Source organism: Phytophthora infestans, genomic scaffold, assembly GCF_000142945.1.
Source record: "Phytophthora infestans T30-4 supercont1.22 genomic scaffold, whole genome shotgun sequence".
In the NCBI taxonomy this organism is placed as follows: Eukaryota; Oomycota; class Peronosporomycetes; order Peronosporales; family Peronosporaceae; genus Phytophthora; species Phytophthora infestans.
This window is the reverse complement of record NW_003303737.1, coordinates 1,866,364-1,894,112: the sequence shown is the minus strand read 5'-3', so window position 1 is coordinate 1,894,112 and position 27,749 is coordinate 1,866,364. Positions and strand designations below refer to the sequence as shown.

Here is a 27,749-nt window from a genome sequence, read left to right as displayed (position 1 = left end):
GAGGGCACGGTCGACTGCAAGTCGAGGCATCATGGGCGTGGCCCAGGCGATGCAGGTGAAGTGATACCTAGTTCCCTGTGTGAAGGTCAAGGACCTCCTGGCTTTCAGCCGAGTGTCTTTCGAGACACTGTATCCTCTTCGAGGAGTGATGGTGCTGCTGCACCCGGTGGTGGTGACGGGGATGTCGCCACACCACCCTCATCCGGCCGGGCTCGGTCGCGGAGGAAGAGGAGAAGAAGACGCAGGGCGTCTGTGACGTCTTCGACGTCGGACGATGTGTCCAACGTGACGAGCGGTGACTTTCCACGTGATTGCTGTGAACAGCTGTACACACTCGTGAGCGGAGTGACGGGGGAGGTTGAAGGCGACATCAGCCTTGCCACTCTCCCCGCTGTAGATGCTCCGCTAGAGCTGGACGAGATTTCCATTGCCGAGTTTGGCGAAGCCTTAAAGGAAGGCGAGCTAGCCGAGGTGGTCCTGCTGGGACCTGAGGAGGAGTTGAACTCCTCATCCGTCGTAGACGACGCTGTCCTAGAGGACACCAAGATGGCGCTGAGCGCCAGAAGTGGATCGGCGATCCTTAAAGATCCTTCGGTTCCCTTCTATGCTGTGGTGAAGGAGTATGGAGACGTTGTCTCGAAAGCCCCACCGATGGACCTGCCTCCGAATCGAGGCGTGTGTTATGAGATTGACATGGTTTCTGTCAACCAAATACTGCGTGACAAGGCAATGGCCTTGCCGAGAGAGCAGTGTGACGTCATTGACGCATTCTTCCGTGCGAAGCACGAACGCCTTCGGACCGAACAGCGATCTACGAGCCGACTTGGGAGTTGAAGTATCGGCAGGTGGCGCATCACCGAGACCGGCAGCTGCCATCGAAGCACTGGCCTTGTCCGTTGGGATTGGAGCCTTGTCTTCGTCAGAGTCGTCCGGATCGTCGTCTGAATCCTCGCCACCTGGTCTAAGACGCTTATGGGACTTCCCATGGGCCACTTGGTGAGCTGCTTTGGCCAAAGCTGCCGGAAGGGCTTGAGGATTGTCCGAAGACGCGGTGGCAGACTGAATACGCCGCAGAGCGACTAACGTCTCCTGATCCAAGTCCAGCGCATCCAGGTCCAGCTCACCCGCAGTCAGACCTATCACGAAGGATTGTGAACGAGCGTTAGTTGCTGAACACACGGTAGAAGGGAGCGACATTAAGAGCGTACCTTCGACAGCCAAGACGAAGTACCTCGGGATCCATCTCTGCCAGACTCACGTGTGCACGGAGGGTACGATTCGCTTGGAGGAGGCGAGTGTTACGGTCTTGCTGGTTCTCGAGGACCTTGAGCGTGTCGTTATCGACATACTTGCCCTGGTCAAGCTTTACCAGAAGGAGGTGGAGCTTCCGGGTCTGCTCAGTATTCGCGCCAATAGAAGACTTGTACACTTCGCGTTCGCGAGCCAGCTTCTTCTGCAACGTGCTGATAAAAACGTCCCGAGCTTGGACCTCGCAGTGCAGACGATTCAAGTCTTCTGCGTGTCGTTCCATAGTGGCTTGAACAGTGGCGAGCATGGCGTCGTTCTTGGCGTTCGACTCGCGGAGAATCTTGACGTGGTGGTCTAAGGCTTCAATCTCAGCGTTTGCAGCCTTGAGGAACGTCTCCGCGTTCTCACGAGCCATGATGTGGGGTGCCACCGAACGCACGGCGGCAGCAGCCTCGGACTGAGCAAACCGCAACTGACGCTCTAAGTCGGCAACGCGTTGGGGTAATGCCGACAGCGCGTCAGGAACAGGTTGTATCGCAGCGAGGACCTCATCGAAACCAATAGCTGTCTCGAGACGACGCTGAGTGTGTATATCGCCGTGGAGAGGAGGCACAACGCTGATCTGCACTTGGTGACGAGCCATTGCAGTCAAGTACGGGATTATCGAGGTCATCATGTGATCGACCGATGCATCCGTACTTTCAGCCAGCATGGCGCGCAGCGAATCTTCGGTGAGTGGTGGTGGACCACCAGCTGGGGCAGGAGGAGCAGCAGGAGCCATCTCCGCGGATTCAGCGACGACGGGGAGTGCTGCAGGAGCTACCGCAGGGAGTGAAGAGTCTGGGGCAGGAAGCGCCGAAGGACCAGTTGATGACGCCGCTGTCGGAGGAAGTGTAGCAGACTGAGGGACGTTCGAACCCTCGGCCTTGCCCTCCTGAGAAACAAGTCGAGTAATGCGAGATGATGAGCAAGGTGCCGATGATTCAAGAGAAGGATGAGCTGATGTACCTCCAGCTGTTCACGTTCGCGACGTCTATGAGGATTGAGACGCTGAAAAGCGTCGGACACGGCTCGATTCAGACGCTTGGACATACGGTGGCGAGATGGTGAATTGAAGAATGAAGAAATGTCACAACGGGCACCAGTACCGTGGCTTCCATTGCGACAGGGGCAGTTGTGGTGTAGTGATTTCTCCGTGGTTGCGGATTATCACCCGTCGACAAAGACGTGACACCGCCCAAGTTGTTCAAGCGACGAACCCTCGGTCGGGTGATGTACGGAGACGCCAAGGTGCAAGGGACTCGACGGCGTCACCTCCGAGTTTTCAACAAGTATCGGATACGGCCCTATGTCACTGAATCCAGGCTGTTCTTATTATTAATAATGGACTGGCCGGATTCGCATTCAGCGGACCATCTACGGTACGAGCCCTCAGTGGCGGTTGGGATGAGTTCGCGGAATACTCAGCGACCTTTGGAAGACACGTTCACCGTCTGGGACAGGGCGCGGACCGTTAAAGATGCTCATGCGACGGTGCAGACGACGCTTGGCATGCAAGAAGATCCATAACGGATCATTGTTCACTTGATATTTGTATACTTGATTAGGACTTCTTATTAGGAATAGACCCGAAAGGGTAAGCTTAAATACAGAACAGAATTTCCACTCAAGCACACAGAGCGACGTCCGGCTTCAAGGTAAGCGTCAGGTCAAGCTTGTTTGAGTGTGTTATGCCTGTCGGTGAACTCGAAGCTCTGTAGCGAGGGTTCATCCGGCAAGGCCAAGAGACTTTGTGTATTGGCCGATTATTATCGGGAGGTTTTACGTGACGGCTTATTGTTGCCTATTTGCACGACTGGGAGTGCTTGAATTGCCTCCCTTTTATTTCTTCCAGCCGAGTGTTGAACACTCGGTGATCTCGTAAAAGGCTTACCCGTGCCTGGTACCCTTCCGCTGTTGGGACCACGAGGATTCAAAACACCTGCTAGCTTTGCTCGTGCTAGAAGCGTGTTCTTATTTTACTGGTTGGCCTATATAAGTAGTTTACAAGGTCCAGTTTGTCCCGGTGCAAGGGCAGAGCTGGGGTCTTCAGGTCCGCCCGAACGATCGTTTACTATCCTAGTAGACGTATTGTTGTGGGAACATCCTAACTACATCTGTAGCTAGAGTTCACGTGGGATTTCCAACACCACATCAGATTCCTGCCAAATGTTCGCTTTAGAGCATTCAATCGCTGAGCGAGCTGCACGGGACTTCGTCTCCAGCGTCGCATCTTCTTGGCCACCTCACTCCAAGCTACTTTGCTACCGCGCTCTGTGTAGGTGCGAGCGAGCTGCACTAGCGCCTTATCTTCTTCCTCCAAGAACGTGGTCCGAGTCATGGCGACCATTCAGAAATCGGCATGATAGCTCCAGCTTGTGCTGACGGTCGAGTATGCAAGCATCTTGATGAGACAATTGAAAAGTTACCATCTTCAGGGTACTAGCAGGGGAAATTTATCTTGCTTTAATTAATAGTCTATATCAGTGATTTTAGTCTTTTTGACTGCAAGTCCAACTGTCCGTCTCCTCTCAGAAGATACAAATGCTGTTGTTACAAATCGCGGTGTGTGGAAACATGGATACAAAGCAAAACGTGCTTATAAAGCTCCTTTTGAAGCGATTTTCTTAGCGGCTCCTGAAAACCCGACAAAAGGTGCCAGAATAGCACCTTTTGCCGCGAAAGGGTTAAGCGCAAAGTGCAAGTCCTTCGTTCCGCCCAAAACATCGGGGCTATGTTCATGACATATGGCACCAGATGATTTGGTCCGTACAAACGTCAAAGTTACAGTCAACAATGCCCTTTTTACTCATTTCTGTGCACATTTCATCCAAGGAAGTGGTGTCGGCGATGCGTTTAACACGGCATGCAGCAATCCCTACGCTGCCCCTGTAGCTAAAACCAACTCCTGCAGATGCGCTGCATTCCAAACTACATTATGGCGTAAAGTTTGTCACTTAACCCCTTAGTTCCCGTATGTTTAGCCGCTAAACATAAGAGGTGTATAGCTTCTTTCAGTTTTTTTCGGCATCTATGTTATGTTTAGCGGCTAAACATAAGAGAAAAACTGACTTGGGGTTTGTATTGAACAGATCTCAAGAGAGCGCAGGAAAGCTCAATACTGAAGTCAAGACAAAAGTGGGAGCCTAAAACGGCCGGATGCACAGGCTTAGGGTAGCTGGACCGGATTCCTGATTGAACGAGATAAAGAGAGGCGGTGTCACCCACCACCAACGGGTGGCCGACAGCCACAAAACTCTCTCATTCTTCAAAACGACCGCGGGGGCAGCAGACCAGAATGGTGGCGACGTCTGGCAAGATGCCACGACGGACGCTGACAGCGGAAGAGACCCGGTTGTGCAAGGCAGCCCTCAGTGACCGCCACAAGCGTCGCCTTCGTCGAGACGACGAGAGGCAGTCAGCAGCAGAGCCAAAGCATGGCGCTGAGGGGCGTGCGTTGAAGAAGCAGTCTAGGAAGAGGGCGATGAAACTTACGACGACAGCCATGGAGATAGCAGAGTCTAGAGGTCCACATATTGAGCCGGCAGCACCCAAAGAGACAGAAGCAACAGCGAGTACGGACGAAGCTAAAGAGGTAATACCTGTTGCAGAAAATGAGGAAGATTCTGTGGAACCAGAGGTGGAGGAAGTTGTAGCAGACGTGGTGATGGCTGTGGCTTCAGCTGTGGCTTCAAGTGCGCTTCTAACGCCTGTGCGAGATGCTCAAGGCGCTGTGGAGACCTTGCGCCCCCCTCGGACGAACAAGCAGGCGCCGGTTACGCAAAGATCCCCGAAACGACGCCGCCGCGTCCTACAAGACAGTCCAGAACGCGAAGCTCAAGCTGAAGGCACCATAAGTGACACCACAGACACCGGTGCTGCTTCTCCGGGCCCGCATCTCCCTGTCGCCTGCGTAGTCGACGGTGATCCTAACATCATGGCGGCTGGTGCACGTGTGTGCACTGGCCTCGGATCAGAAGAGGAATCTGGTCCTGATTCAGACGATGACGACGCGGACAGTGAGTGGGAAGGAGATTGGGAGCTTGGAGAACTCTCTGATGAGGAGTTAGCCGATTGCGTTGGAACTGAGCTACCGGACACGTTCTGCAAGTCGGTGGCGATGAATGCGGCGCGTTTGGCGGAGATGAAACATTCTGGCTGGGAGTATGGTAAGTTATGTTGAACGCTATCCAACATACGCAACTATTATTCCGTCGTTGTCCAACATAATGTTAACATTATCTAACTCACTTTGATGTGCTATTTGTAGACCAGTCCAAATTTGGAGACAATCCTACGTATGAAGACCTTTACGACGGGCCTTATGGACCATCTGAGAGCGTCCTTGGAGTGGCTGAAGACCCACTGGCGCTGTTCTTCTACTACCTACCGCCAAAATTGTGGAGACAGATTGCCGTCGAGAGCAATCGCTACCACACGCAGTCGATACCGGGTCGTGCGCAGGCGATTCAAGTGAAGCAGCGTCGTGGTGGTGGAGAAGTAGAGAACCTCGCAGATATTCGTCGGCGACTAGCACGTGTGAAGCCGATAGAACCGTGGGAGGTTTTGCGCGTCATCGCGCTTCTCATTGCAAGGATGCTGTCTCCAGTGCGAAAGGGGATTGCTGCTCACTGGGAGTTGACACCGGCTGGTGCGTTGCCAACGCCACGCTTCGGCAAGTACATGTCCCGCAACCGGTTCTTCCACATAATGGGATACTTGCACTTCTCCAACAACAAGTCGCCTCAAGCTAGCACGGATCGTGTATGGAAGATTCGGCCGGTTATCGAGGTTTTACAGCGTACATTTGCGCGCGGCTACAAGATTCCTCCTGTCATTAGCTTTGACGAAGCTACGCTGCCTTCAAGATCCCGCTACAATCCTACCAGACAGTTCAACAAGGACAAACCGCACAAGTGGGGGACCAAGGTGTTCGTGGCAGCGTGTGCAGATACAGCTTATTGCATGAGGTGCGTTCAAGGTGGCAAGCTAATGCTTGCCACTTTTTTTTTTTGTCTAAGTGCTTATGTTGGACGGGCAAACATCCACATTGTGGAGAATTTCCTAATCCAACATATTTATTACTTTTACTAATATCGTGTGCGTTTGTGCGACTGTTCAGATTCGAGGTGTACTGTGGTGCTAAGAGTAATCTCCGGACTCCGATTCCTGCTGATAATAATTGCGGCGAGGCTGCCGTACTAAGGAACATGAACGCGCTGTGCCCGCCATCACCGACCTCCCCGTGGCGTTTGGTAATCACAGACCGGTTTTACACGTCGGTGAAGCTGGCGTTGGAGCTGTTGCAGCGACGGATGTACATTACGGGTACGATCCAGACGCGTATGGCAGGGTACGCGAAGGATGTGAAGACTGACAAGTCTTACAGAACCGTGAATGGTGTGAGAGAGCTAGTACCACCACAGGGGACAATCAAGCTGGCTGAAAATAAGCTTTTTCCGCAGATAACCGCAGCAATGTGGATGGACCGCAATCCCGTCCACATGCTGAGCAGTGGTGGCAGCAGAGAAACAGTCAGTGTCAGTAAGTAAGCCTGTGTGTTTATATATATGTATCATTGCTCACTATTGTGCTTTTTTATTGTAGTGCGGCGTATCAAAGGCCAGATGAAAGAGCTACCGGCACCGGAGCTGGTTCGTGACTATCACCGATACATGGGAGGTGTTGATGTGCACGACCAGCTCCGGATGCAACGCTACAGCGTGCAGCTTTCGTACAAATCACGAAAGTACTACAAGACCTTGTTTCTCGGATTGCTGGACATGGCGTTGGTGAACGCCTTTATTGTGTATCGACACAACCAGCGTGCCAATGGGCACAAATCCCCGAAGCATTCCGCATTCTTCGAGACACTCATGGAACAACTACTTGCTGTTGATGAAAACTCTTTCGCTGAGATTGAGGTAAGTTGCTATGATGGGTTTGGCAACATAAATGCATTTACTAATATGTGTTATGTTGGTTATGTTTCCTATTCTAGAAATCCACCTCCGCTGAGGAGCGTACAGCCGCTTCACCTGCACGAGGAGCGTCGCCAAGACGGGAGGAGCAGCGACGTGGCTCAGACCGCATTGATGATGGCCACGAACTGGCGGAGAACCCAGACAAGGCCGACACTGAAACCGGAAAGAAGCGTCGCCACAGAACCTGCAAAGTGTGTGCTATCTACAAGGTGGTGCCGCGGAAGTATACGAAGTATTACTGTCCAGAATGCTCTGCAGGGCCAAAGAGGTACGTACATGCTGTTCATGCTTGATACTAACACGGTGATAGCGCTGACTGTAGGTTGTGCCGCAGGAAGTATCTCTGCAACGTTGTTAGGGAGGAAAGGGAGCGCACGTGCTTTCAGATATGGCACCTCGACTGGAAGAACGGGAATGACATCCTGAGCCGCTTGCTACGCGACCACAAGATACGCGACCGAGCGCCAGCGGAGCGTCCAGGCAAGAAGCGGAGACGCAGACAGCAGGTAGGCGAGAGCGGAGCAAGTGCTGGTGCTGGTGCTGGGGAGTCGAGCGAAGAAGATGATGAAGCGGTGGAGGAGGAGGCGTAGTGGTTGCGCCGTCTGGTCGTACATGTCTATGCAAGGAGCAATCAATTGATACGGCACTTGATCTTTCTTGTTATTGGCTATAATAAATGAACTCACAGCTGCTGGACGTATGCAACAGCACAAAGATAGGCTAATCAATAAACAGTACATATCTTATGTTTATTTATACAGCATAGTTGTATATGATCGTCTCAATGTACTACATAAACCCTCCTTTATGTTGGAGAATCCGTACTATACACACTGGCAAGTCGTTGTTACCACCCCGATCCCGCGCCAAGATATCCGGACTTAATTGAAACCCCATACAAATTCCTTTATATCTGTATATGGGACGAGGTCAAAATATACCCTCATATTTGAGGCCGGGAACTAAGGGGTTAAGGCTTCTTCGTTTATCAAATATCGCGAAAAATGTTATGTGCATGCATGATCAGCATCAATTTCCCGCAGGCGTTTTAGCCTCCACCATATTAATAAAAGACAAGAAAGTTAAATAAAGTGTGTTTGTCTGTGATCTCTGTGCTATTCTGTTTCCATTACGGGTCTCCCGGCATTAATCCGATAATTACTTCTGTATTTATGGGCAAAACAAAATGGTGGTGCATTTCATTTCGCCAGTACAATAGTAATATCCGTACTGCTTTAAAATAGTAGTAATCGGAATGGGCAACCTCAAAGTAATTTTTTGACAAGTGCTATTTAGCCCCCGATTCTCAGCCCATTTATTTATCCGGATAAAATAATCCGGATAACAAGGGTGAGGTCGAGAAGATAGACCTCCATCAGCACTTCGTAATGGCTTTGTCGATACGCGCTAAGAACTTTATCCTCGGCGGCAGCCTCGCCACCTTTGCGTCCTCCATCTTCGGATATACCTTCTACCAGATGAGCCGGGTGCGCTAGCAACTGCTAAGCTGTCACTACACCTCCCATGTTTTACCTATAGTCTGACTGTTTGTGCTGTGGGACCGTTTGGTGCTCCGCAGGACGATTTCAAGGACTTGGATACGGTCAAGGTGAACGTGCACTCGAGTGGCATGAAACCTTCATCTGTTGGCAAGCATGACGAGTAGGAAACTCAAATGCATCACGACGCATTCAAGCTAAAGAATATAAAACCTTTTTAGTGTGTCGGCTCTTGCTTCAAGAGTCTTGAAGCAACTACTTTTCGTCATCTTGTAATTTCAACTTGAGAATAGGATACATGTGTAAGAGTGACTTAAGAGCTGCAATTTTTTTATTTCGAAAAGGCCGACTCGAGCTTCCACTGGAAACTGTAGTGTCTCCTCCCCCCCCCCTGATAACGTTGCTCAGCTGCACTAAAGAAAACATCACAAGTCTACCGGAATGCAGCAGTCCGCTGCGCAAGAACCTGCTAAGAAAACAGCAAAACGGTAGTTAGCCGTACCTTGTTAAACAGCCTTCCGTCAGCAGTACACGGGCGCACCTTCGCCATGAGGCGCTGTGACTTGGTGGACGTTATGTTCTTGAGTTTGCGCAGGTTTTCTGCTGTGCGGTTGGTTTGCTCCAGCTCGCGTCGCGCCTTCTCCAGTGCCTTCACGTTGGACTTGCGAGACACTTTCTTGCTCTTTTGGCGCAGTTTAGTCCGAATATTTGTGGACAGCGTGGTGGTGGACTTAGGCAACTTTCCCTTTTCCTTGGTAGGATTGCTGGTATTCGCCTTAGCTGAGGCACAGTTCTGCAGGAAGAGCTTAGTCACGCGGGCCGCCATGCTTTAAAAGTTTTGGGCTCCAGTGAAATTGATGCTATTTCATAGGTTTATCCTACTATATAGCTTATCCTGGTGGACACTACACCGTTCACGCTTATTAGTCGTACCCTGACTCCGTTCTGAAAAAGATAACCATTTGTTTGTTTTTTGCGCAGCGCTCCGCCTCGTTCATTTGAGCGTTTATTAATTTGTGAGAGGCTGGCTAGCTAGCTTTATGACCGAGAGCTGACAGTGAGAAACTAAGCAAGGCACAGGCGTTCATGCTCCGCCGTGCAACTATAGATACAAAAACGGATCTAAGACGGCAACTATATCGCCACATTCTGAAGGGGCGCTCAGTGGGGCTTCTGGAACTTCAGCGGTAGACGGTGGGGGGCTGCTCGCTGCAAGAAGCAGCATGTACGCGTTAGCATTGGCGAGTGAGATAGCGTCACAAGGCAGTGACGTAGGCAGCTTGTACTTGCTTGTCCTTGTGCAAGTGTCCGAGACGGTAATGATTACCACCTTTGCAGTTCATAACCTGCTCCATGACGTGTTGCAGAGTCAAGAACGTTTTGGTAAGCGTGTCCGCTGTAGTTTCTCCAAAAGCTTTCTCCACTTCCCTGATGAGGTCTTGAGTTGTTCGTGGTATTGTCCGCGACTGCAGCGATTGAATGCTGGCAAAAAAGCCCAGGTCTAGGCAGTTGAAATCAGGACTTTGTGCAGGCTGGTTCCGCAGCGCGATGTTCCAGTCATCCGAGGACCCTGCCGCGTTAGCGTAGGCATCATCCTCTAGGACGTGGGGCCGAGCGTTATCTTGTTGGATGCGAATGGCAACACCCTTCTGCTCTTGTGGCCACTTTGCTTTGATAGCCTTCCTTGATCAGCTGCTGAACCAGGTAGCAGCTCATGTTGGACGCGCGCTGAAGCAGACGCTGGGTTTCGCGCTCATTGACAGGAACTGCAGCGATTCTCTCGCACAGCTCAGCTCGATCCACCTTCTTCCTACCACATGCGCTCTTCCTTGACTTGACCACGGCTGCTACTCGATCTCCCATCGAATTGATTCCACGCCTCCAAATTCGCTCGACAACTTGGCGGCCCACACGGAAGTACGCTGCAACCCGAACGATCTCTCCATGTTTGAGCACTCCTCCCACGCTGCGAAGCAGTAAGGTCTCCCAGACGGCCTGCCGCTCACTGTCTGTGATCTCCCCCATGTGCCAGCTTTCAAAATGAAAGCTAGGCGCGGGAGCCAGTCTGGTCGGGAAAGCGCGGGAGATTCGAAATCCAAAATCTGATCGGCATAGAGGGGGTATTCTTTTGGGGTAGGCTGTAATATAATTTGAAATGGTTATCTTTTTCAGAGCGGAGGTAGTACGATTTCAATTGCAACTACGATTCTCGCCTAAGGCGCCAGCGTTTAGCAGCACTAGCACTTTTTTCGCTACTGCTGCAACCTTCACTCTTACACAACGCCTATGCGACGAAACTAGCGGGTTCGACACCCACGCCGCCGCAGTTTTGGTGAATCACCTTGGCGAATTGCAGAGCGAGAGCATCAGCGTCCTGCTGCGTGTCCGCTTCAGCATAAACACGCACCGCATCCTCGGTGCCGGACGGCCGGACGAATGCGCGGCCGTGTTTGTTGACGTATTCCTGCAGAGCTGCGTTCAAAGCGTCGCGGAGGCTCTCAGGCGCCAGCACCTTGGTATCGTCTTCCTCGTCCGATTTGATAACACTGCGGTCTGCGACCTTGACCTTCGTCTGACGACTCGGCAGGTCGTTGTAGATGGCGTCCCAGTCAGCAATACTCCAGTTCTTTTGGACCAGCAGAGCCTCCACGAACAGCAAGTCGCACATAGCGTCACCCGTAGCCTGGTTCACAAGCTGCGAGGCGGCGAGCAACTGCGACAAGGCCAACTTCTTGCGCTCGTCGTGCAGCGTGTTCTCCCACTTGTGTAGCTTGTCCATCAGCGCGTCCTTGAAGACAACCGTGCCGTGGCCGTTGGCCTCAAAGTACACGGCCATGTCGAACTGCGTCGCTTTCTCATGACAGTATTTAACGCCAGTCTTCGCCTGCTCCACACGGATGCCTATCGCCTGCAGGTACTGAGTGGCAGCGCCGTTGGCGTACGCAGTCATCACACAGCCAAACGTCACGCCTTCTTGGTCCAGCTCCAGCGCGTGCAACTTGTCGGACAGGAACTCGGCGAACAGGCAGGCAATCTTGTTGCCGTCCAGCAAATGCCACGTGCCTTCATCATCGAAATAGTGGAAGACGACACGGTCGCCATCGCCATCCATACTGCAGTAGCGCTTACCGCGGTCGCTCTCACGGGTCACGTTCGTGGGCGGCTGGCGAGACTTTTCCACGTGCTCAGCACCGCATTGAAGGTTCAGCTCACCGTCGCTAGGTATGTTAACGATCTCGAGACGAAGCGAATCACCCAGATCCTTGGCCAACTTGGCCAGTTGCAACGCGCCGACGCCGTGCGCACAGTCCACGTAAAGCGGCGAGCGCGTATCCAGGCGCTAAGACAATGACAATAACCACATCAGTCAGTTAGCCCAGATACCTTTCTCTCTACAATGGATCCCACTTTGGAGTCATGCGTGGCCGTGAGCTGCTTGAAGGCGTCGCTGAGCATGTTGTAGTAGCCCACCTCGGACGCCCAGTCACCCTTGTTGTAGTGCTCATAGTTCCACTGCAAATATGAGTCAGTAGCTATCACTTTTCGACAATAATATGGGGCATCGTACCATGCGAACCAGATGGTGCAGCTGCGGCGTCGTCTGCAGTCCAAAGTCCAAGACATTACCTCCGATCACGAGCGCTCCCTCACGCGCGAGTTCGGCCAGGTGCTCGCTGGAGGGGCGAGTGTCCTTGGCGATAAAGACGTTGCCTGTGTGGTCCAAATCGATCTTCTCAGCGGCCACGACGGCGTCCAGCACTTCCACGACCTTGTCCTGAGCCGCATTGGCCAGCTGCATGCCGTATTTCTCCCACCTCTGGCTCAGCATGTCGCCCTTGGGGTCAATGATCTTGAGTCCGTTGTCACCTGCCGGGTTGTGTGACGCCGTGATCATCACACCCACAATTTTTCCCACACTCTTGGAGCGCAAAACCGCCAGCATTCCCATGCGGTGGCACGTGGACACTAGCAGGCTCGCATCCTCGCGGAAGCCAGCTGTGCCGTAGCGTAGCTCGCGCAATCCCAGACGTTCGTCACGCGGGTACTTGGCGGTCTCCTCAGCAACGCGCGGCGTCTTATCCATCACGCTCATGCTGCTCAAGTTTCTTGGTCCTGTTGTCGTGGCTTGCCAATTGCGATTGTGGAAAAATAAAGCTTATTACGACGTGAAACGTGGGGACTGTCAATTGGTCGAAAAGAGCATTTAGATGACGGATTTGGGATACAGTTTACTTGGTACCGGTACTGGATTCTGAAAATCGGCGAGTTAATTCAGAATTTGGATTAGAAAAACAGTACAGCCCCCCGAAAATAATAAGCGAATATAGCTTCTAGATAGTCGGGCAGGAAACTGTTAATGCGAGGTCTTCTTACAAGATCTGGTTCAAACACACTACATCGCTTTTGTAGTCGAATACAGTAGTCGAAGTAGATTGCACATGGAAGACTAAACAATGTGTGACTCGAAGAGAGTCATACGCAGCACAATGATGAATTCCATTTACCTTAACAGTTGCCATTTCAACTTGTACTCCAGAGATGTGTTGTTTATCTAATACATTCAACCAAGTTTGACCATTCGCGCATTCATTATTTGCGAAATTTGTAAAAAAAAAAAACGAAGTTCTAGAAAAGAAACTTTTTTGTATAAACTTGCACGGCTCCGCCCAACATAACTCCTTAAATTTCTCCACAACTTTGGTGTAACTCCAATCGGAAAGACCAAGTATAATTGCCGCCATGCGGAAACCATGAAATGCACATTCATATTCAGGGGAAGCGCCGAGCTGATGAAGCTTAGCATAACCATGTCCATCAGAAGCGCGAAACTTGTACAATGAGCCATAATTAGAAGCTTTCCCTTTAACCACGATCTCACATTGATAATTAAAGCCATCTGCTCGTAAACTAACTCCAGAAATTTACATACGGTATCGTTCCAACGTTAGCCGTTTGGTTCATCTACCTGATACAGATTCCCTCCTTGACACGATCGAAAACACCAAAAACAGCTCCAACATCAGTTTCGCTTGATGAAGCATTCTTACTTTCATTCATAGAATTAGAAGGCTTGCCAGGTTTTCCCCTGCCTGGGGTGTCCATAATCTCCTGTCGCACAACTTTCTTTTTGTTTCTTGAACGTTAAACAACTTGCATCCTTCACATTCATCGCATTCACGGACTGCAACCCCTTCGTCCCGCAGCGTCTCGCTTTGGTCGAGCCCAGGGTGCCAGCGCGAAAGCAGCGAAGTCGGGATAAGTCGAATTCTGCTACAGAGGATTTTGCTAGTGAAGAGAAACTTGTAGGTCACCAACGATCTAGTTGATGGAATACGATTCATGCACAAACGTGCAACATCCTGCCGTTCAGTATCCGCGATCTTTCTGTGTCTTGTCCCACCCAGCCTTAACAACTTTTACGGCCCGCTACTCTTTTGCAAATGATCACCCTCAAAACGCGTAGGAGAAGATAGAAGGCTACAAATATCAGCAAATGATCACCCTCAAAACGCGTAGGAGAAGATAGAATGCTACAAATATCAGCATCACTGACACGGATTAAGCTAAGCAATAGGTACTTTATGAGGCGAGAACTTCAAAGTGGTGCGACACTACTTAAGTACTTACAGTTTGTTAGTAAAAAACACGGCTGCATCTCCATAAAATGTTAATCAACGCTCCCCATCAGCACTCAGTGATTTCCCTTGCATAACACCTCTTTTTATAAAGCTGCTGACTAAAAAACATGGCTCCCTTCGTCAGCTAGGAGCTGTCCTTGCTGGACAAACCAACTGTAAACGTGTTGAGCTAGTATATTTATTTCAAATATTACAAAATTTGCACCACAGTCGGGCGCGTTCAGCGATATGATCTTTTTTACCATCGTCTTGCACGCCGTCGACGCGCATATGAGCTTGTACTGCTCCGTCGTGGGCAGGGAGGTGGCCGTCAGCATCGAGGGTTGCCGGCTACTTATCACACGCTCCTTTCATTGCCTCAAACATGAAGCGCGCCGTGTAGCGCGACGGAACAGTATTTGGGTACTCGCTATGAGCAGTGTGTAGTATGCAAACACAAATGAGATGTATCACATTTATGCACCCTTGTTTTTTAAGGCCCTTCTAATACTGCTAGATTTATGCTATTTTGCGCATAGGATGTAGTAAAATGGGTGACTACTGTAGACGACAACAAAACATTACATGTACACGTACAGAATTCGTTGTATCTGCTGCTGGCAGATTGCCAAAACGAGCTTACCCATGTGGACCTGACAAGAATGAAGCCCTGGTTGAATTAGAATTTCGCCTTTATTCTCCATCGTCTTAGAAACAAGTACTCGCTTAGGCATGAAGCCCGGACGCCTTTCCTTCCTTCACCGACAACAAAAACCATGTCCCGCCGTGTCACCAAGAAACCAAACTAGTGAGCGCGCTTACAGACGGCCACCAGAGCCAGCCATCGACTCAACCAGCTGGTCCTCCTCCCGAGCGACCTTAGCACCCTTCTCCTCAGCACCGCCCTCGTGGAGCTCCATCAAACGCACCAGGTCGAACTTGGGCTTCTTCAAGATCTTGCACTTACGGATGTACACGTTTTGGAGCGGGTAGATGCCCTGCGTGGCCTTCTCGATCTCCTTGCCAATGATCTCAGGCACAAACTTCAGGAATAGGTCCTTGATGTCGCACTTGGAGGCCTCCTCCGTCATAATCGACGTCATCTTCTTTCGGATGGCGCGGATCTGAGCCGTCTTGGCGTAGGTGGTCTTCTTGATCTGGTTCGGGCGCTTCTTAGTGAAGGCAATGCAGAACAGACGCACCAGGTATCCGTCCGTCGTCTTAACGTCGACGAATGCCTCAATCAGAGTCTGCCACTTGCGGATCAGCGAGCACAGCTTGTCGCGGGTGAAGTCCATGCCGTGAAATCCAGTGATGATCTGGCTGCCCTGGATCTCCTCGGCACAAAGGCGGATCTTACGGAAGGCTTGGTCCTCGTCCTTGTTCAGGTCAGCAAGGCAAACCTCGAACACACGGCCACGGAGACCCTCCGAAGCAATCTTGGTTCCGGCGGTACGGTTCACCAGAGTCTTGCCGCAGTTGCGCTCCGAGAAGATGGCAGGGGCCTTGACATCGTACCAGTCCTTGCGCGAGAACGGGTCGACGCTGTTATGAAAAAACATCACAAGATTAGGATTATCTATGCATTTTTTTTTGCTAGTAGCGCTGAGCTCTGTCCAGGCGTTTAGAGGTCAGTGCTAGGACCAAGGTGTAACGTACACTTTCTTCTTGCCACCCTTCTTGCCCTTAGTTAGACGTTTGTTTTTTCCTGTGATCAGCCATTCCAAAAGTTAGAGATCTGTTCGCCTTGTTTCGAAGTCGCGTCGCACGAGACCAATGTCAATCGCGTCTATCGCATCCTCCGCCCCTTATTGCCGGCTATTTTTCCTTCTGTGATCTGTCTCGAGTGAAAAGGCGCTTTCTAAACGCTGCTCTTCTTTTCCTGCTGGCTGCTTTTCTTGCTGTGTGCGTCGTCGCTGCTCGGCAATGGGGGCGGGGAGAGCGACAAGTCTACCAGACGCGACTCATTGTACTCACTGCGCTATAGTTGCTATCAAAAAGGGGTCTTAAGCACACTCACCGACAGCCATGGTTGTCTTTAGCTTTTTCTTAAAGGCGAAATGGAGCTGCCTGGGTTGGTAGAAGGCAATTCAAGGCGAATGGCTGGTGGAAGTCACGGTTCGCCGAACCGGTCATTCCCACCTATCCCTAACTGATTTTTACAATGGACAAAACGAAAGACCAAAATGGCACCAACTCATTGGCCAAAACAAAACGTCCGACCACAATTTGGGGGACCCCTACTAATACCGGTATGCTACTGAATCCTACCTGTAGTATTCGCCATGTCGGCGCTCGACCGGGCGTTCACGACTGCGCACGATGATCTCCTGCAGGCTCGCGAGGAATTGACGCAGTCACCGTCGTGTAGTTTCCAGGACGCGTTTGTGGAGGCGTTGCGGCAGCCGTACGAGGCGGCTGCGCTTGCTCACAGTAATACCAACAAGAGCAGAGAAGTAACCACATGGCGGCGCTCAGACCTACTCAGCTTTTTGAGTGTCTACTTTCCGCAGTATGCGCAGCATCCCGCGGCGTTCTCTGCGTTGTGCGCATCACTAGCCAGGGAGGCCGCAAGAGCCGCGGAGACAGAACGAAATAGACCCGTAGAGAATGATGAGGAGTTCGTGACCGCCACGTTCGACAAGTTGAAGCGCGTGTTGGTGCGACAATACGGCAGTACGAGACTTGTTTCTAAGGATCCCTTTCCGCTTGAGCCTTGTGTCGAGCCCAAGGGGGAACGTCGTCGCAGTATCGCCCCGTTCGTCCCAGGGTCGACAAGTGGAAATGAAAATGCACCCGATGAGACCACGTCGACGCTGGTTCTGCGGGAGTTCCAGGCTGAAGTGGTAAAGAAGTCTAAGAGCTGGCTAGGACGCTGGCGAGCGCGTCAGTTGGTGCTGCGTTGGGGATTCCTAGAAATGCACAAACGCATCTCCAGAACTCCCCAGCGCAACTTATCTGCCAGATCGTTCCGCCATCACACGTCAGGTGCCAGTTCCAGCGCTGCAATGAGTAATACTAGCATCCGCGGAGGTGACAGCTTCAGTTCTGCTTCCTCTCCAGCGCTCACAACCACTAGAGCAGCAGCCAATGTCAAGACATACGATCTACAGGATATGGTGTCTCTGACACTGGCGCACGTGAGTGATGGAGAGTCGACCTCAGCCACCGGTAGAAAAGCAGCTTTGACCCTGAAGTTTCAGACAACAGTCACGCCGTCATACAACGGCCTCAGCAGCTCTGGTACCACAATCAATCAGGACATCAAGACGCTTATACTCGGTGTCGACAACACGTCTGATACGCTCGTTTCGATTCGAGATCACATCGCCACGTTTGCGCTGTACCTGGAGCTTTCACGAAGAGATCGCCTTCCATCCATGACCAAAGTACGTCGATACATTGTAGCCGGTGCCATGGTGAACGTTCGCATCCGTATTCCTCGCATCTCACAGCCCAAAGATCCAAAAGATGGAACGCGAAGACGAAGTCAAGTAAAGCAACCGCCTCGCGGGATGGTGACTGCATTGCAACTCGCGTTTCTGCAAGATCCACGTGTTCCCAGCTTCGAGAGTACAATTGCTTTGCTACTAAAAGCTGACGCAGACCCACGCAGTCTCCTGTACTGGGACTATGCAACGCAAGTAGTTTTTTCGCCCTTGTCCAGTGATAAAAAAGAGAAAAGTGAGGAACACCACCAGCGACGGCGATTACGGAAGCGCCTTCTTCTCCTTGACAAGGTGGAGAGTGATGGCGATGAAAGTGCCGTTTTCCGGTGTTGTGAAGCTCAGGCAGATGACGGAGCTCGGTGGAATTTGCTCATGTATTTTTGCTGGCTTGGGGACGTTGAGGGCGTGAAGCAGCTGCTCATTGTGACTGGGGTTGGGAGCTCTTCAGGAAGTCAAAGCAGGACTATTAGTCGGCAGCTTGTGACTTGTCTGGATCATGTTAATGCGGCAGGCGACACGGCGCTTCATATTGCAATAAAGTCGAGCAAAGAGCCTATAGCGTTACTGCTTGTGGAGGCCGCGCTTTTAGCGAATGCTCAGACGGTACATCAATGTGACGCTTGTGGTGAACCAGTGGTGCATTTGGCACTCGTTGCACGTCAATGGCACGTTGTAGACGTGTTGGTGGCAGGTGGGGCAGTTGATCCTCGATCGTATGACGCTCTGGGAAATACAGCATTGCATCTTGCCATTCAGCTTCGTGCACCTGTAGCACTTATCGCGCGTCTTATTCAAGTTTATCGTCACTCTTCGCCGTCCGGAGGTCTAGATGGGCGAGCTGGTCGTCGTGGAAGTAATGATACTCCTCTATCGTTGGCTCTCAAGAGTGGTCAGCAAGAAGTCGTTGCTTTATTACTTGCGTCTGGGGCTTCTCACTTAGGTTCAGATTATCGATGGAGTCACGCATTTAGTGGGAAGCGGGACACTCGAGATGAAGAGGTTGCTGAGGAGAGGATGGTGGTTGGAGACAATGATAGCGCTCTCCATGTTGCTATTAAGGCTGGAATGGAGCTCGCAGCAGCGGCATTAATTGCCCATAAAGCAGATATCTATCTTGTAGATTCTCGAGGCGCATCGTCACTAGCCCTTGCTATCCGCTACGGATTATACGCGCTAGCTGCTGCTCTCGTAGACCAGCATCAAAAGAAGAAAACGAAGCAATCAGCTAGTGAACAGTGGTGGGTGGATGGAGAAACAGGAAGACCCGTGGCGATGTTGGCTTTTCAAGCTGGGCAACTTGAGCTGGCAGCACTCTTGCTGGATTGCATTAACCAAGACAAAGGTCAATTGTATTCTGCCCGGATTCTTCCTCTGTTATTGCGGATAAGCTCCTGGCTAGGTGCTAGTATTGGGGCTAATAACAGCGTGGTATCAACCAAGTCAAGTTTTTCAAGGCGTAAATCGAGGAACAGTGATGCCGATGAAGGTAGAAAATCAGAGGAGCAAAAAAGGACTCGGTCGTCTAATTGGACTCGTGAACCCACAAAACGTCGCAGTGATGGAGGCTGGAAGCAGATGGACAGGGAAACATTTCGCCATAGCGGGATCAGTTTATCATCAAGTGCATCTACTGAGGAGGACAGAGAAGCCTGCGACTTTCTTCTTCGAGGGATTCAGTCGCTTATGGTGAAATTTCTTCATCTCAGTGGAAAGGTGTCGGTGACCGAAGTTATTGGAGGTGACACGACGTCCACTTCTGTGTCTCCATTGACTCTCCCAATAGCGATCCGTCTACCAACAGCTGCAACCCCAACTTATTCGTCTCCACCGATAGTTTTCAATGACGACGAACTGACAAATGTGTCACCGCTGCATGTGGCAGCGTCCGGTGGCTCATCCACGTCAAATCTACTTCGATTACTATTAGCATTTCTGCTGGCTGCGGATGCTTGTGCAGCAGCGCAGCTGCTTGGATGTCCGATGGGTCCTCGTGCGGAGACACCACTGCATGCTGCACTTGCAGCAGGGGCAGCTGAAAACGCCTTGCTGCTGCTCTATTCATTGCATGAGCTTCAAGTCCGCAGTCCTGCCGGTGCGGGGCCCGTATGTGGTCAAATTTTGGAGATGACTAATGCATTTGGTGATTCGGCACTTCACTTGGCCTGTACGTGGCCTCGTAGTGTTTCGATGCGGCTCATCGTGGAGCTGCTTCTTCAAGAGCATGTGGATACTGGAAACTGGAACAGCGCAGGCTTGTCTCCTCTGCATGTAGCACTGCGCGAGGAGTGTGATGATTCATTAATTGACTTGTTTTCACGATACGGGCAGGATTTAAACCTTTGGACTGAAGGCAATACATCCGAAGACGACGAAGACGGCGACTTTTCTAATATTGGCGGCCGTCTAAGTGCTGTGGCAATGGTAACGGCGTGTCCACGGAATTCCTTAATGTTGGCTGTGGAGTCGGAGAACGCTTCTGCATTTCGCGCATTGGTGCGTGGTGGGGCGCGCACGAGAGCTCTCATACCGCGTGCTCGTATTGGACTACTGCAGCTTGCTGTGCACTTCAAAGTGCGTGATCCTGAACTGCTTGCGTATCTGCTTGACGATCCGGCGCTGGAGCATTCAGCTCAGTCGGATTTAGCTGATCAGTGGGGTGTTAGTCCTCGAGATGGTCGGGTAAGGTTGATGGAGGTGTGGGGGAAGGAGCGCAGTGGAGTTGACATGCAGGAGGCAGTAGGAGGTCGTCCGTCCGCTAACACTGATGGGAACACAGTGGATAATTCGTTTGGGAGTCGGAATCGACCGCCTCCGCTTCATCCGGCGTCATGTAGTGGCGAACAACTTGCTTGCATATCTTCTGACTATTCTCCACCCATAGATTTTTCTGCACAACCAGCAGATACCAAAGTGCCTCTACCGCTTCGCATCAGTGTTTCGCGTCCACCTGCAGATTCAGTGCCATTGGAGACGGCTCAGTATCTCCGAGCACTTCCAAGGCCTCCAACATTATCATCAACGACTCTGGATTATTTGCGAGAAGAAGAGCAGACGACATTGACGCTAGTTGCACAGGAAGCTCGCAATGAGGCTCAGGATTGGCTTGCAAAGCGGATCGGCCAGAAAAAGCTGTTGTCAGATGCCCATGCTCAGCTGCACAATGCTACTAGAAAGCATAGACGCATAGCAAGTGGAAGCAGCGTGAGCAGCACCAGAGACGAACTAGAGGCATCTAATGAATCTACGCAGAGTGATCACCAATTGCTGGAGGAGTTGAAGGCTGCTGCAGCTAAGAAATTTATCGACAAACACGTGGCTGAAGCGGTGGTGGAGGCGCGATTGGCCATTGAGCGAGAGAAACAAACTATTTTCCAGGAAACGGGACTATTCCCCGGGGTGACTTCGGCTTCATCAACGAAGAACAAGAAGAAGGCGGACGGGAGACATCGATCGCTGCTGGTTCGAGCTGCAGGTTCGACTACCGGGTCCATGTTGCTACCTGCGTCATCGGCATCAGTGACGTCGGTCTCGAGCGAGGAAGGGGGCTCGGCTCAACTGAGCGACGACAGCTACGGGGGTGCCAGTTTCTGGTGGTCTGACCGCGGTACTACATGTTCTTTTTTGAGCGACGATTCCTGGCTATCAAGCAGTAACCCGCGAGGTGGAACTGTGATGAGTGATCCTGCCTCGGCCAGCGTTTCGTCGTGGACTTCGAACGGAAGGGGGAAGATGCTTGACGGTAGTTTTGATCGTCGTCTTTCGTTTGCTTCACGAAGTTTTGTGGACAGTGAAGTCTCCAGAGATGAAGGCTTGATTTATGGTAGCGTCGCGCAGTCCCGGGACCAACCATCTTTCTCACACGCTAAAGCAGAGCGAGGTACAACGACGTGAGAATGTCAATATACTTCGAGGTACTACTACATGTAGTATAAGATGTTTTGCGAGTGATGAGATCATTTCACCGCCGGTTTTGCCATCAAACATACCTGCTTGACTATCTGGTATCAATCATCTACAGTAGCTTATGTCTCCGAGTTTATCCTATGTTGATTGTACTGACGGGAGTATGGTTTTCCGTTGTTTAGGACTCCCTCGCAGCTTGTTGGGCCTGAATGATCTGCTGGATAAATTCATCGGAGAGAACAATTTTGTCCTGCGCGCTGTTTTGAAGCTGCTGCAAGTACTGGACTGCGTCGGCCGAGCTAGCGGTTGCTCCGTAGTTTTCAAAACGTTCATGCTCCTCTAACTCAGCGCGAACATGGATCAGTAGACGGTTTAGGTACCGTCGGTGAGCTATAGAAGCTCGGTTCAGCACTAAACTCAACTTGGACGGCCCTGGAGTATCGGTGGGGGCTGGCAGCTTCAACGAAGAAGTAGGTTCCGCTGCTGATGGTGAAGTGCTAGGGGTGCTTGAAAATGGTGGCACCACCCCTCCTGGTGGTGGAAGAGGCTCAATACCGCCGCCCACTTCATCTCCGAGCTCCGTACTAGTATCGCCCTTGTGGACGAAACTGTCGCCGTCCTGAATCTGTTGTTGCTGCTGAAGCTGGTGCTCGTGCAGCTTGGAGCCTGACATTGTGAGGAAAACCTGATGAGGACGCACGAAAACGCCGTGCTTAGGCTTACAGCGGAAGTAATACCGTCCTTTGACACTGCCATCGTTCTTGCCGTAAGCTTCATCCAGTTCGATGCCCACCCAAACTCCTTTCACGCTGATAATTTCACCTAAAAAACGAACAAACCCAAACAGTTCATTATCCGGGATGCATACACGATCGCCCACATCCAAGTTAAAGCCCGCTAAGGCCTGCACTTGCTGCACTGGAGTGGTGTCTCCATCCACACTGGCATTCGACGCCGAGCCGGCACCTTTCGTGGATTCAGCCACGTCCGAAGACACGAGCGCCTCGAGTCGCTTCTGAATTTTGTAGTCGACCATGCTCATGACCACGAACGCTCGCTTGGGAAACAGAGTGTGGAAGACCAGGAAAAGCTCGTGCGCCTGTGCTCGACATGAGGAGCTAGCGTCGTACAGAGCGTGCTGCAGTCCCTTCTCGAGCTTCTGCACGTCGCTCTTGTCCATCACGGGGCTCCAAGCGACGAGCGCGTGCCGAAGACACGAGATGCAGCATAGTCGAATGAGTTTGTTCTTGCTGTCCAGTAGAATCTCCACAAAGAGCCGCAGTGTCGGGCCCTTGACCACCGTCTGCGTTACGACGGCCTCAAGGCACTCGCCGCAGTACGTACCACAGACTTTGTTACCACTTCCACGCACCTCCACAAGTGTAGGCAGTATATCACGCAGGAACGGAGCCATTGCGTCTCGAGTGACCCGTGAGATGGTCGTGAGCAGTGCGCAAACTTCCTTGACGATCTGCGAACGTAGATCCTGTATCATAGCTTTAAGTGGCCGTAGCGTCTTCCACACCTCGGTGCTCAAACTGGCAGCTACGGTGCTGGCCGGTGGGTCCTTTTCGAGCTGCTCGAAGACGCGCTGCATCTCACCCAGCGCCGTCATGCGCTCTTGCCAGTTCTCGGTGTTGCGCGCCACACGTTCCATCTCTCGGGCCAGCAACGTCACCAGTACCTCCTGTCACAAAATGTCGTTAGAGAAGGCAAACACACATACAAAGAGAGGAGTGGGCTGGATTACTACCTTGCTCATGGCTACGGATCGACGCCACCAACGTTGTGTGCAGTCTTACTCCGGTTTAGTTTGGCGATAATTTAGTACTATTAAAATGCCGCTACGTTTTACTAAGAAAGCTGTAGCAGTTTTGACCAATCACACCCCACAATAGTTGCCCCACCGGGGTGGAAGAAGCGCCAACAGAACCGACCGGTCCTCTGGTGGATCGACTTTCACATCCAGCCCCGCGGAAGATCCTACAAAAAAGTCACCGAGCCGGGATCCAGTCCGTGGAAGCTGGATCCAAGGCTATATGGAATGGCAAAGGCAAATCTCCAGGTGGCGGAGAGTTTGTGGATAATGGATCACGGATGACGAAAGCTGATGGTTTGGATCCTGTGGATCCACCGCTGGTTCGGAACTCTACATCAAATGGAGTACACGGATCGTCACCGGTGGTGTCAACGTTGATTAAACAGGATACACCACACGAACATCCACCCTCATCTCGGCAGATACAGATAGAGAATATTTGGAACATGTTGAGGAGTGTAGATTGGAACGACCGGGATCTGGTGAGATCCAATCCACCCGTAGATATCAATGACCTTTGGTGGGAGGTACCTCCCCAGATCCAATGACATCGCAAGACGCGAAATCGGATGGACCCAGTGATGAACTGAAGCCTATAAAACAACCAGACCCAGTGAGCTTGGTGAGGCAACTGGATCCAGATCCAGTGGTGGATCCGGTGAAGGCGGAGAATAAGCAGGTCTGTTACCACGAGGGTGGGGATTTGTATGCAAAGAATCTCGGCAAGGGCATAGCAGTGATCCCGGAGGTACCACAGACTACGGAAGAAGTGACGATCGAGGACAGCTAGATGGATCCGCCGTTAAAAGATCCGAGAGAGTCGACTGCTGATTGGTAAGGACAATGCGCTACCACCGGCAGCGCGTGGTGCTAAGTGTGATATCGATGTCGATGACACAAGACCGATTGCCCAGAAAGCGCGGAAGGTAGCACCCCAATTCAGCGAAAAAATATCGGATCTGATTAAGGGTCTGTCGCGAGCCGAGATCACCCGTTTCTCGATGTCACCATAGATATCACCTATTGTCATTATTGTCAAGAAGAACGGTGTGGATATACGATTATGTATTGATTATCGAGTGGTGAACGGTTTGACTAGGCTCATGGTGTATCCAATACCACTGATCTACGGCCTGTTGGAGGATCTGGACAAGGTCCTCTGGTATTGCTATTTGGATATGGCTAGCGGAGTTTAGGTGGTAGCTATGATGAACCGAGCACGTGCGATCTCGACTTTCATCACACCATTTAGACTTTTCGAGCGGAACGGGATGCCCTTTGGATTGAAGAGTGCGCACATATCTTTCAACGTCTGATCGACAGCGCCCGTTATGGATTAATTCGGATACCTGGATCTGAAGGAGATGAATTCGGACGAGACGAAGCAGATGTGGATCCATTTGAAACGGGCGATCCAGGGGGCCCAGGTACGTCATCAGTACTGGGACGCATATCCTACATCGACGACATGCTAGGCCCTGCGGGTCATGGGATCAGCTGTGCGAACTAATCGCATCCCTGCTGAAGTCGTGCAGTATGTGGAACCTTTCGATCAGCGTCGTGAAGAGCTATTGGGGGATGCGCAAGGTGGATTACCTTCGCCATCGGGTTTCGATAGAAGGAACGGAGTCGAATACAAAGGACTTGTTCTCGCTGGCCGGTCTGATGTTCCTCGAATAATTCCGGGCTATGCAGTCGTTATTGGGTAACTTGAATTACTACAGCCGGCTATTTGAAAATTACGCGATCTTCGCTGCAATACTTTATGAACTTAGGGAGGTGGAATTAGCCGCGATGGCTATGCCTGCTGTTCGAACCAAGATCCAGCTAGCCATAGCCTTAGGTGCTGTGGATCCAGAGTTAGAGAGGCCGAAGGGTGACTTGGGGCAGAGGATGGATCCAGCTTTGGACCAAGAACGGTCAAATCCGGCCTCGATGGATCTGGGTACATTTTCTAATGACGCGGAATCTCGGTGGATCCAGCCTTATCGTGCGCGAGGAACAGGATTGCAATAGCGCCCATCCTTCGCCACTTTGATCCAGGCCTTCAACCTACGGTGTGTATACCATGGATTGGGCGATCTCGGCAGCCGTAGTACAAGAGCATGATGGGATCTATCATCCACTCACTTTCACCAGTTGGACGCTGAAATTCAATGAGCTCAACTATGGCGTGGTCGCAAAGGCGATATTTGCGCGACGCTTCACCAGATAGTCAACTAGCTCGACATACCAATTGACCCACGAGCCCAACATGAATGCAGTAGCTCGAGTAGCCAGTAGGGCAGGGGTACGCATTTCGGTTACCCAGCCAACCTAGTCAGCAGCATGAAACCCCAATGACAGCAAGCCACGACGACCCGCCAGCCTGCAGCCGAAGCACGAACATCGCTTAACCGGCTAGCCAATCAGCTTAGTCCAAGGTGACACCCAGCCGGCAGTACAAAGACGATTAGGCCTGCCAGCACTGCGGCTACCCAACTAGCTTGGTGACTTACCAGGCTGCTAGAAACATGACAAACTAGACGCAGTGACGACGCGCCGGCAGCATGTCGACCTATCTGCTGCAGTACAACGTAGCCAGCATCAGTACATGGTCGACCAGCTACCCAAACCTCGCGATGACTAACCTGTATAGGTAGCAGTTTGATACAACATGGAAAGGAACAGAATGAAGAACTTTCAATTCAGAAAAAATGCAAAGTGGTAACGACTTTACGTCCTGCTGGTAGTGATCAATCTGGAAGCGTGAGCATGTTGATCGGTGTGATTGTGTTGTTTTTTCTTGTTCGTGTTTGGAAGGCTTGATTTCCAGTCGCAGTCGCACACACCAAATCTAGCGCCACACGCACATTTGGTATGACTGAAGCCTTGAATAAATCTTGGAAGTGGAACGCTGCAAATCATTCTACATGAAAGCCGCGTTGGCACCCCACGCACCCCCATCTAGCACGCATTTGCCGACCGCGAATGCTACAAAACATGCACTATAACCAGCCATCCGATTGGACCTTCGAGTTGGGCGTCAAAATGTGCTCGCTACAGATGACTCCTACTGTGTTGGATATACTTGCATCGTCACGTCTTCTTTTTCGCTCACGCAGCTGCTTTGTTATCGCTGCCTGCTTTTCCGTCAATTGCTGTGCAACGCGACGCTTGAACTCGCGTAGTGTTATCTTTGGTGCGTTTGCTGGTCGGACTTCGTTCAGCAGAGCAAATGCGTTTATAACGCACAGATCAAGAGCCCATGTGAAAAGGCTCATCGAGAGGTGCATCTCTTTGCGGCGTGTTGGATTTGTGGAACGAAGCTGATCGACACGATCAACGCCGTTCATTGCCATGTTGTAGGCCGCAATGATTGAAGGTGCCATGAAGACTTTCCGGTGAAGATTTTCATTCCCCGTCCAGCGCTTGATCGGGAACAATCCATGGACGCAGTCAATAGCCCTGGTGTCGTGCTGCCTCATGATAAGCTCGTCAGGCTTCCTCCGTAGATCGTTCGTATAGAACAGGACCACTTTTTTGTCTCTAAAAACAATGTAGCCCGCATTCGCAGCAAATACCATTTTACGAGGTGGGAATACTGTACGTCGATTTTTAGGAGCCGTCCGCTACTTTTTAGAGTGATCCTTCTTCCTCTGAATATATCCCGGTTCACCCTCAAGAATCGCAATGAGCTCCCAAGACCCATGCGGCTGTTCTGTAACGCGCTCAATCGAGGCCGCTACCACCTTTTTGCTCTTGCTGTCAACCTTGTTTTCGCGCATAGTACCAAGCAGTCTCGTTTCACCGTCCGTGAACATCCACAGTGTCTTCGCTAAGGCGTGTCTTGCATAGAAATTGTCTGTAACCATTAGACGGCGACCACTCGGTGACGGCAAACGTGATGCCTGATGGCCCATCATGGCGATCCACAAAGCCGAAGCACTCTTTTTGCCGACCGTGCAGTCGGGGTCAGCTAGGATGCGAGCAAGTGGCGTTCCTAGGTTAGGAAAAACTTTGGTATAGCGGGATGAAGAGGCACCCGGGGTAAGGTTGCCAGAACCATTATCCCAAATGCTATGAATGTAGAGCGATGACCATGCTACGACGGCGTAGAACCGAATCGCATATCTCTCTGGCTTAGACGGGATAAAATATTTTGCATGCGTTCGGGCCTTCTTGCGCACACTGTTTTCGTCAAGGCTGCT

General features: G+C 51.4%; 5 protein-coding genes across 5 annotated transcripts; 1 reads left to right on the top strand and 4 right to left on the bottom strand.

The window, feature by feature from the left end:
- Positions 1-9,075: 9,075 nt before the first annotated feature.
- PITG_11768 (uncharacterized protein) lies at positions 9,076-9,596 on the bottom strand (the record flags this gene model as incomplete). Its single annotated transcript, XM_002901232.1, has 2 exons — positions 9,076-9,239; positions 9,312-9,596. The coding sequence occupies 2 exons, from the start codon at positions 9,594-9,596 to the stop codon at positions 9,204-9,206; spliced, it is 321 nt and encodes a 106-aa protein (XP_002901278.1).
- A 1,338-nt stretch (positions 9,597-10,934) lies between these two features.
- Positions 10,935-12,901, bottom strand: PITG_11767 (phosphoacetylglucosamine mutase, putative; the record flags this gene model as incomplete). Its single annotated transcript, XM_002901231.1, has 3 exons — positions 10,935-12,110; positions 12,179-12,283; positions 12,339-12,901. 3 exons carry the CDS (start codon positions 12,861-12,863, stop codon positions 11,055-11,057), a joined length of 1,686 nt encoding a protein of 561 aa, XP_002901277.1.
- A 2,145-nt stretch (positions 12,902-15,046) lies between these two features.
- PITG_11766 (40S ribosomal protein S3a) lies at positions 15,047-16,439 on the bottom strand (the record flags this gene model as incomplete). The annotated part of the gene is made up of 3 exons (XM_002901230.1): positions 15,047-15,933; positions 16,048-16,096; positions 16,409-16,439. 3 exons carry the CDS (start codon positions 16,416-16,418, stop codon positions 15,207-15,209), a joined length of 786 nt encoding a protein of 261 aa, XP_002901276.1.
- Positions 16,440-16,673: 234 nt separating this feature from the next.
- Positions 16,674-21,728, top strand: PITG_11765 (uncharacterized protein; the record flags this gene model as incomplete). The annotated part of the gene is made up of 3 exons (XM_002901229.1): positions 16,674-19,276; positions 19,328-20,550; positions 20,719-21,728. 3 exons carry the CDS (start codon positions 16,674-16,676, stop codon positions 21,726-21,728), a joined length of 4,836 nt encoding a protein of 1,611 aa, XP_002901275.1.
- Positions 21,729-21,918: 190 nt separating this feature from the next.
- PITG_11764 (uncharacterized protein) lies at positions 21,919-23,502 on the bottom strand (the record flags this gene model as incomplete). Its single annotated transcript, XM_002901228.1, has 2 exons — positions 21,919-23,427; positions 23,494-23,502. 2 exons carry the CDS (start codon positions 23,500-23,502, stop codon positions 21,919-21,921), a joined length of 1,518 nt encoding a protein of 505 aa, XP_002901274.1.
- Between the last annotated feature and the right edge of the window lie 4,247 nt (positions 23,503-27,749).